This window comes from Etheostoma spectabile, chromosome 13 (genome assembly GCF_008692095.1).
Source record: "Etheostoma spectabile isolate EspeVRDwgs_2016 chromosome 13, UIUC_Espe_1.0, whole genome shotgun sequence".
Classification (NCBI taxonomy): Eukaryota; Metazoa; Chordata; class Actinopteri; order Perciformes; family Percidae; genus Etheostoma; species Etheostoma spectabile.
The window spans coordinates 27619538-27629591 of record NC_045745.1 but is presented as its reverse complement, the minus strand read 5'-3'; the positions used below and the strand labels follow the sequence as shown (position 1 = coordinate 27629591).

Below are 10054 nucleotides of genomic sequence, written 5' to 3'. Positions count from 1 at the left end.
TGGGATTAATAAAGTATAATAAAATAAAAAAAATAAAAAATAATGCTAGTGAGAGCTGATCATAACCAGTGTTTCTCTTGGCTTGTAGAAGACTAGTTACACATGTTTTGGCGGTGGGTTTGGGGGTCCTCCACTTAGAAAATGTTTTCCATTACCACCATTATTATTACCACCATATCTGTGTACAAAAGTTGTAATAACTAAACGGCACCCCAAAGGCTTAAAGACAAAACTTGCGAAAGAAGTCCATTGGGGACCAACTACAAAATCAGTACAGCTGTAAGTCCTACCTTCGTTATCATTTTGGTAATCTTTCAGGCTGTAGTTTGTGATGCATGTTTGTAGGGGGTCTTATGAGGGCCCAGAGGACCAAAATGAGTAAGTTCCTTTCTCCAATTAAGAGGATGCACCTTTACGAACCAAAATTGTGGGGCATTCTGGTAGTTCTTTTAAGAACATTTCTAAGTGAAATTATTTCAAAAGCTCATCACTAGTAAGTTGCCCTCAAACGTCAACACAGTACCACAACTCAAAATACCCAAGTTTAAAATTTGAGTTTTGATGTTTCACTACATGATGGATTACCACGCATGCACAACACACTAAGGGGTACATAGAGCTTTAGAGTTTAGAAGAAGAAGAAATTACTTTATTATTCGTTGCATATGATCATATAATACAATGTAGTCAAATTCAAACTGCATTTAACCCATGCTAAGCATAAGGGGTTCACTGTCTTGCTCAAGAACCCTCATGTGGCCTGACATTAGGTTGTGCCCTGCAAAGTGGATCGAAAGCTGAATTGCTTTAGATGTTGAAGGATTTGAGTTGATGTTTGGGTGATAAATAGTTGATTTAACAAAAATCACTTCATATGAGACGTCTCTTTATTAATTCTTTTGGGATTACTCCCGCAAGGAAATTGAAATTTTCAGCAGCAGTTTTCAGCAAAATACAGTGTAGAGAGAACAGAGAACTCTAAAGTTCTATGTACCCCACAGTATGTTGTGTATGTGTGGTAATCCATCATGTAGTGAAACATCAAAACTCACATTTTAAACAACAATAATGATAACAATAAAACCTTTGGCTATAAAAAAGACATTTACCATAAATTATTAGTGAATAGTTATTACTAATGCTAACAAAGTATATTAATCAGGATTTTTAACAAACAATCTGGTTAACCATCTAGCAGCTTTTAACTGTCAAGTTTACTGTAACCATTTTCTTTTTCCCTGACTGTAGCACCACCACCAGCAAGCTGAATGTATTGGTCAACAAACTGCATGAGTACATGGCTCATTCTACTGTTGAGGACAGCAATGGCACACCAACCTCAGAGGATGCTGATGGTACAACTTTTAATTATTCATGAGTGATGGAAAGATCCACTTCGTATTTACATGCTTTCTAAACATTTTACTTTTTTTTTTAAAGACTATTTTTGGGCTTTTCTGCCTTTAATTTGAAAGGACAGCTAGGTGCAGGAAATCGTCACAGGTCAAATTCGAACCTTGGACCTCTGCGTTGAGGCATAAACCTCTCAATATATGTGCGCCTGCTCTACCCACTGAGCCAACCCAGCCATGTGTTTCTAAACATTTTTAACAGATATTCTTTTTACAGGTTTGACCGACAGGAGCTGTTCTGTGGGAAACTCAACAGAACATGCTGCGACAAAGGTAACAGAATATTGTTGGTGTTATGTCAGAATCAAAAGTAGTTAATTGCCAAGTATGTTTGCGCAAACAAGGAATTAGTGATGACGGTTTATTCACGAGACTCAAGTCTCCTAGAATGAAATTGTTTGTATAAACCAGACATCTTCAACAGGGGGTCCTGGACCCCTAGGGGGAACTCAGTTACTGCAGGGGGGCCACCAAATTATTGAGTTCAAAAAAATTAAAATGTCTTAATATACAAATAACATAACTTTATTTGTCCCCGAGGGGCAATTCAAAATGCATTACTTTAAATCCAACATATTATTAGCAAACCAGCTATTAAATCAGCCTATTTGTGAAACCTACATATAAACCAGACACCCACAGACCCAGTTCATCCCAAGGATTCCCTGTGCCACTTGTATATTTAACATTAAAACTAGTGCTATCAAACAATTAAAATATTAAATCGCAATTAATCACCTTAATGTCATAGTTAACTTGCAATTAGTCTCAATTAATTGCACATTTTTATCTATTCTAAATGTCCCTTGATTTGTTTTTGTCCCATTATTTTTTTTTCTCATTTTAATGCTCTTATCAACATGGAAAAATGCATCGGCTTGCTTTGTGCAAATGTGTTTTTAAAACAATTGAAAACAACATTGGCATATAGCCTACTGTGGTGTTAAATTTCACACATTCTCACTTGGAGCAAATAATCTCTTACACGATGTAACACTGTCCATAAAAAAAGGGGTCAAAATAATACTTTGACAGGGGGGAGGGACTGGCATCAGCTGTGTGCTTGGCCATCAAGTGGTATTTCAGACTGGACGTGCTGCGATGGTAACGACAAAACACACAGATCACTTTGGTCTTGTCAATTGAACATTTGGCAACTTTTAAAAAGTAAACTTTCCATTCAGAATCTTATTGGCATCCACTTTGGCATCTCACGCTCGCCATCCACTCAAAATGTAACGTTACTACTCTTTGGCCGGCTCGCAAGTCCAAACAAGCCTGTTGTTAGTTTCCGGTCTAGCTAGATCCGGTGTGGTGTTGTAGTTTTTCTAACATTGCTAGTTGTTGCAACAACAGCAACAGCAAGTCCAAAAAAATGGACTTCGTTAAAATGGGTTTGCGTTAACGCTTAACTGACAACACTTATTAAAACATGATTTTTTAAAATTATGCCAACAATTAATACTTTAAAAACTTAGTATCATATGCACTAAAATATATGTATAAATGTTTTAGGCTGCCCTCCATTTCTCTTTCAGTAAAAGGGGTCCTTGGCTTAAAAACGTTGAAGACCCCTGGCATAAACAAATAACTGGTTTTGATGAGTCATTACAATGTACAGTACACTGTATCTGATTAATAAATTAACAATTTGGAAAAGTGTTTTTTCCCGTCTTATTTTTGGCAGGCCAGTAAAACCCTGATCTACAGTCGGTAATTTTTTCGTTGGATATTGCTACCAGTGACAACTAAATCAAAAACTGTCTTGCTTTGTAGGGTGGAGTGGATACCAAATACTCAAGAAGGTGAGTTGGTATTTCATTTATACGCTTCCTCCTTTTTCACGGTCCAAGTACGCCGCCAACCTGTGCAGAATGTTGCTATATTCTGGAGCTTACTTTTTTATGAAACCATTTTACTGATATTACAGAAAACCATCTGTTGTCATCAAGCATTCTGGGCTTGATGAATCTGGGGACTCAAGTGCAAGTGAGGACTTGGATTTACCAGTCAACGCAAATGGTCACCCTGATATCACTAGATTGCCAAAAGGTAGGTCTTAACATTTTCCTATCATAATTCCCTTATTTACTTTGCCTCATAACTTTTCTGCGCAAATTGTAGTGCAACATTTTGAATTGGTGTTTATTGTGTTTAGTTACAGTCTTAGTTAAAAAGAGAATAGTCTTGGAAATCTTGGGGAATATCTTGGAGTATAACGCTAAGAGTTTTATCTGATTTATTTTTGCTGAGCTATCAAGTACCTGTATGTTTTTTTAGTCTTGCTGACTGCAAGACAGAAAAGAACATGTAGGTGGACAGAAATCTTTATAAATTACTGAAATATATAGTTCTGTCCCCAGCTTTAGAATATGATCACGTATTTAGTATCGATGAAATCTCTTAGACTTATTAATGGTATGTTTTTTTTTTAAACAGGCACTGTACTGGTGAGGCCTGAAGCTGTTGATAATGGAAGAGATGACTTCAGGGGTCCTGAGTTTCGCAGCCGGAAATCAGGTGTACTGCGGAAAGAGTTTTCGAGAAGACGTGGAGGTCAGTCACTACTGGTTGATATTGTAATAACATTGTGCATCATTTCATGATTACTCAGGCAGCCGTTTCTTCAAGTTAATCAAAAAAGGCACTTGTTGGGGCACTCATCCATTGACTGCGCGTGGACAAAAGATACACAGACTGAAAAAACAGCCTACTGGTTAAAACAAGCTAAAAATCAATTTCACTTTATGTCTCAATGCGGCTCAATCATTATCTTGTTGTGAGAGAGATCACTAATACGTTGAGTTTGAAGAGGAAAAAAAAAGAAGCTCCTCCAGGTGCTTTGCTTCCACTTCGGACTGCTTCTAGCAAGTTTTGTATATTAACCAGGGATGTTGCTCAGGGCCTACTCACGTCGTTTAAACAGCCCATCAAGCCATTATTATAACCATTTTGTTGCTAATGACAGAATGTGCTTTCATAGGAGTTGAACACATGGGAATTGTCTGTTGCACCGCATGTGGCCGACAAGTTAACCACTTCCAGAGAGATTCTTTCTATCGACATCCAGCTCTGAAAGTACTTATTTGCAAGGTGAGTCTGCTTATTAATGTCAGAAACAAATTCTCAATTTTCTTTGACCTTTAAGTCAGTACTAATATGTAATAATGTAACTGTATTCAATTTTCATCAACATACACATCTCTTCAAAAGTCAGAAACCTTGGGAAACACATACCTTAATACATGCTGTCACCAAGATTTAAAAGCTGGAGTTGAAATAAAATGGCACTCATGATATAGGTTACAGACATGCTCAGGGCGTAAAGTACTCGGGCCTGGTGCCGGATTTCCCGCGACTATTTTAGAAAAATGAATAAATAAAAATGTCCACATGGGATTTGTTTTTGATGCGCTTCATTTTCACAAATCATCAAACTTCCACTTAATGAAACGAGTTCTAGCCAATCAGATGCAAAGTAGTCTTTGCCAAAAAGTGAGAGTGTAGTATGTCTCCGTGGTAACGCAGCTAAAAAAAATGGAGGCAGAGTTTATCAAACTTGGAGCATGTAGATAAAGCTTTAGTTGAGAAAGGAGTGAAAGAATAAAATAAATAAATGGCGCTGGGCATGAATGGAGGACAAGAGTAAATGGGTAGAGACGGGAAACCGTTTAGCTCTTGGTGCCTCAAATTGATGGAACCGGGTGCTTGCGTCTTCATCATATGTTCAAGGAAGATACTGTACGGCAGCAGTGGTAAGAAATTGCTTTCTAGTCATTAGATGCTAGTCACAAAGCTTCGTTCTGTGCACTCTGTCATACGAGTAAGTTACCGGCAATGATGACTGCGACTGCGCCTTCACTGACCGACCGTGTTTGTGATGAAAGCAATTCTAGTGTACACGTTCATAGCGGACAGTGATTTGTCATTAACTGTGTAAAAGCTATCTGAAGCCCAAACTGCCTTTACAAAGCTGTCTGTTTGGAATCAGCATGGCCGTTATTTAAACATAATGGCCTTGTCCCAGAGTTCAGACGTCTAGCTATATGAAAAGCTAAACAAGGCAAAGTTAATCTCAGCTGCCAGGGGACAGAACATGCAGTGAGAGATACTTTATGTGTGACTTTACACCTTTATTGACTCACACAAAGGCCCCAACAACTGGTCTCTAGACTCTGTGGCTCCAACCTTCAAGTGGACATTAGAGGACCTTATTTTCTATATGTAGGGAAAGACAAACAGGAATAAATGAAGAATATACGGTATAAGAAATCATTTTTAAATGTAATTTTCCCATTTAAATACTTACCAAGTATCGGTTCATTTTCTGTGGAGTAGCTCATCATTTTTTCATGTTAATCACTAGCTCCTGTCTAGTTCTGTTTGCATTTGGTGGATGTGTTTCATGTTGAGAAGTACAAATATGAGCCATGGATTCTGTTAACATAAATGTCAGACATACAACTATATGAAACAGTAAAAAGTAAAGTTTTCCGTATTCAAATGTACTGTCACTTTAGCCTTATTTTCTACAGTAAAACATCATATCTAAGATGGTGTTAATGAAAAACAGTTTAGAAGAATTTTATAAGTCAAAATTATTTTGAAATTATCATGATCCCTCAGCCCCCCAGAATATGGATGTGCAGTTTAAGCAATATTATTTATCAGTGATGTCAAAATATTGACATTATGCCAACTAAATTCAGTGTGCACCCACTTTAGCCACTCAGTCATTGCCATTTCATATTCAAATGGAAAATACATATACTGAGCTAAGTCTGTCAATATTATAACTGATTTACTTCTGTGATCAGTCAGATATTGAAAATGCGTTGTTTTAAGAATGTAGCTAAGAAGAGTTCTGTATTTGAAGGTAATAATTCAAAATTGCCATCAACAACAAGACTAACATTATTGCTATTGCTTTTGCCAGTCTTGCTACAAGTATTACTCAAGTGATGACATCAGCAAGGATGGAGATGGAATGGATGAGCAATGCAGGTATGATTTGTTGTATTTGACATTTTAACTGAAACCTAAACATTTCCCATAACTTACTTTGTACTAAGCTTTTATCTATTGCATTTATTATCTCTTTTCCCCCTCATGCAGATGGTGTGCTGAAGGAGGAAACTTGATCTGCTGTGACTTCTGTAGTAATGCATTTTGCAAGAAGTGTATTCTAAGAAATTTAGGAAGGAAGGAGCTGTCTGGCATCTTGGAGAGCAAATGGTACTGCTATGTGTGTAGCCCGGAGCCGCTTTTTGACCTGGTGGTGGCCTGTGACAGTGTCCTCGAGAACATGGAGAATCTGTGGTATCAGCAGCGCAAAAAGAACAGAGTAGAGCCGGAGAAATCTGAAATTTATCACATGTTGCCACACTTACCTCAAAACATTCCTTTAGATACATGGGATCACACCGGTATGGATGGTAATGTGGTGTTCAATTATAACACACTGCAGATTTCTAAGGATCTTACTAAAAAGGCAAAGCATTTAGTGGACTCAACAAACATTTTAAACCGGACATTTGTCAATTTCATTCATACTGTGACAACAAACAAGAAAACACCTGCAGTTCGCAAGGTGTACTTGAACTCCTTTTTGTCAGTAGTTAAAGGTTTGCGAAAATCACTTGCAGCTTTCGAGGATAGCCTTAAGGAAGAATTCAGTGACTTGGACGTTATGAGCTGTTGGCAAAAGTTATTTAGTGATGACTTTGATGCACAACCTGTAACAGAAACGGATGCAGATATCTCTGATGAAAGATGCTTGAGTGACTTGCAGAAATTGGCAGCTGAACATTTGGAAGATTATGATTCTGACTCCAAGGGCTGCACGGATGGGAGAACTGCACATGCCTGCACTGGTGAAAACATGGATTCAGATTTAAATGAAGCCAGACAGAGTGCCCAGAAGATTGGCCTGAAGCCGTCTGAAAGCGGTTTAAACATGACTAAAAAACTAGTAGTAAAACTTACTCCTGTACCAATGGAGCAGGAGCCATCCTCTGATGCTCCGAAGATAGAGATGGACAGCCACATGAAAGATAAGTCAGAGTTAAACGATGTATCAGAAGATGAAGAGACAGGTTTTGTAGGTGCTAAAGCTGACAAGATAAGCAATGACAACTCTAATGCATCCCTACACCCAGAAGAGGAACAAGCCAATAGACGATCTCCTCGCGTGAAGACGACACCTTTGCGTCGACCAAGTGATGTCAAGGCCAAAACTTCTCTTTCAGCAGCAGACAGTGACTCTGACCCTGAGGAAACTTCCAGCACAGTACCAGCCAAAAACACAGAGGAACAAAGTCTGAGCAGAGCAAGAGACGACTCTGACTCAGACGAAGTCCCTGCAGCTCTGCTTGAGCGAGCAGCTTTGACCCAAAGCTCTGATGAACCCCAGAGTGATGAGAATGGTGGAGAAGCATCAAGTAAGGTGGCCAAGAAATGTCTCTTCTGGCTCACTAAGAACACCCCAATGTCACCGGAGAAGATGCGCTGCAAACGTAAGATGCTGGACCGTTCCCCCGAGTCTGACTCAAGCAACAGAAGAGTAAAATCTAGAAGAGAAAGTGGCACAGATTCCTCTAGTGATGATGTGGACTCGCAGAAGAAAATAAAACACTTGAATACGCTGAGGCCAATAGGGAAGTCTCACCTTGTTAAAAGAGAGGATCAAGATGTTGCTAGAAAGCAGGGTCGGATACCGGCTGGAAAGTCTAAGGCTAAAACTCGTCGGAAAGTAATGGAGTCGTCATCGTCATCGAGCGAAGATCAAGATGATGATGATGATGACGACTTTGAGAGTGAAGGAAGTGATCAGAAGATGAAGCCAATCACTGACGATGTGGCCTTACTGGGAGCAGCAGCGTTCCACCAATCTTCAGGTGAGTCTTATATTTAGTAATATATGTGTAGATCTACAGTTTATCTTTTCAAGGGTTATTTTTGAATATTTTCTAGTTTCTTCACACCTCTATGACAGTACTTAACAAGACGTTTGAGGGCATCATAGGGCCAATCATATTGGAAAACACTGACATTTTTCAAAATTTTCTGACATTTTATAGATTTATTGACACGATTAATTGACACTTAAAAAATAATCCTTAATTGCAGACACAGGAATTTGTTTTGTCTGAAACAGCAATTTATGTTTCAAATGTTTTTGTAGGAGATGAGGAGCAATCTGGGCCCTCGTGGGCAGCAGCAGCAGCAGCAGCAGAAGATGATGATGATGATGATCCAGAAAATAGGTATGGTTCTAAAAGCCCAGATGTAGAGTTTGTAAAACACCTTAGGTGTGGAAGAAAGGTAACTTTGAATCCAAAACTCTGTGCAAAATCTAGCAGCACCAAGCTCATTAAGACTCAATTGCAGCCTATTCAAACAAGACCTAAACGTAGCTGCAGCAGAACCCCAGCAATCAAATACACATTCTAGAGGAACATGATGCACTGAGACTGAACCTGCCTAGAACAGACTTGTGAAGGTTAATCAACATACTCTGCTTTTCTATATATTTTTTTCAACTTAAATTGTATTGCTTCTCATTTCGTTAATACAGAACACGCATAGAATGGTGTGTCTGTTTTATTTAGTGTGCAACCCCCAGTATACATGTACACGCTTGGGAAACATTTTACTTGAGGATTTTTGTATTACCAGTAGACTTTTACCTTGTGTTAGTTCACTGTCCCACTATGCTGATACAAAAGGTGGAACCTTGTAATTGTCCCACTTTCCACTTGGAGAGGTCTGATAAGACATTTGAACAATGAATGCAACTTATTTTGCCTTACTGCTCAGACTGATTCCAATGACAGTATTTGAACATATTTAGAAGGTTTTGAACTAGAGGTTTTGAGTCTGCTTTTCTGTTATTACAGAATTTGCAATGAACTGTTGTCCTCCAATGAGCAGCACTGTTTACTTAATTGTTATCTACAGGTGAAGTATAATCTTTGAAACATGCCTGACAGATTATCTGCATCTATTTACATTTCGAAAATAAGTAAATAGGTATTTTAACTTTTTTAATCAACCAAAAGTTGTAAGCATGTCTTAAAAGTTTTATGCTTCACCTTGAAATCTTTTTTTCTTGCTTTTATACTTTAAAATTTACTCTACTTAAATCACAGTTATATTTAGAAGAGTTAATTGACCTAATTATAAGATGGCAAAAGTATTGTTTGTTAAAATATCTTAAACAATGTTTGTGGCTTTGTAAATGCACTTTAGCTTTATGTTATTCAGCTTTTGAGTTCTTTTAGGCACAAAAGTTAAATTCCTGTTGTAGCCACTGTACATTCTGGCCACAAAATATATTTAGTAATTCTTCTACCACACATGACTTGAGCTTCACCTAATGGCTGCATTTTCATGAATGGTTTTGTATTTGATGCCAATGTTAAATACATTATTTCAGAGTCTGATTTATTACTTTGTTTTGAAAAAGACTATAATGATGGTATGGTGAACGCCTATAAATCTCAGGATTTTTCAAAGGGCTACTCTCCCTGTCCAACTGACACACATTGGAAGATTTTGTAAGCATAGAACATGTCTCTGGTAATAAACTCCCACAGTCTCACCCGAAACACCATTAACACTTGTTACATTCTTTTTAACTG

At 38.0% G+C, this 10054-nt stretch overlaps 1 protein-coding gene across 3 annotated transcripts in view; it reads left to right on the top strand.

Moving 5' to 3' along the window:
* Window positions 1-10054, top strand: part of LOC116700195 (transcriptional regulator ATRX) — a 27569-nt gene that overhangs the window by 1281 nt on the left and 16234 nt on the right. For 2 of the 3 annotated variants that reach the window (XM_032533151.1, XM_032533150.1), the window contains exons 2-10: window positions 1249-1355; window positions 1630-1685; window positions 3189-3217; window positions 3343-3464; window positions 3852-3968; window positions 4396-4505; window positions 6349-6416; window positions 6528-8308; window positions 8596-8677. In XM_032533151.1, coding sequence (XP_032389042.1) covers window positions 1249-1355; window positions 1630-1685; window positions 3189-3217; window positions 3343-3464; window positions 3852-3968; window positions 4396-4505; window positions 6349-6416; window positions 6528-8308; window positions 8596-8677 — 2472 coding nt within the window. Of the gene's footprint in view, window positions 1-1248; window positions 1356-1614; window positions 1686-3188; window positions 3218-3342; window positions 3465-3851; window positions 3969-4395; window positions 4506-6348; window positions 6417-6527; window positions 8309-8595; window positions 8678-10054 lie in introns of all 3 variants that reach the window. The other variant, XM_032533149.1, reaches the window with a different exon arrangement.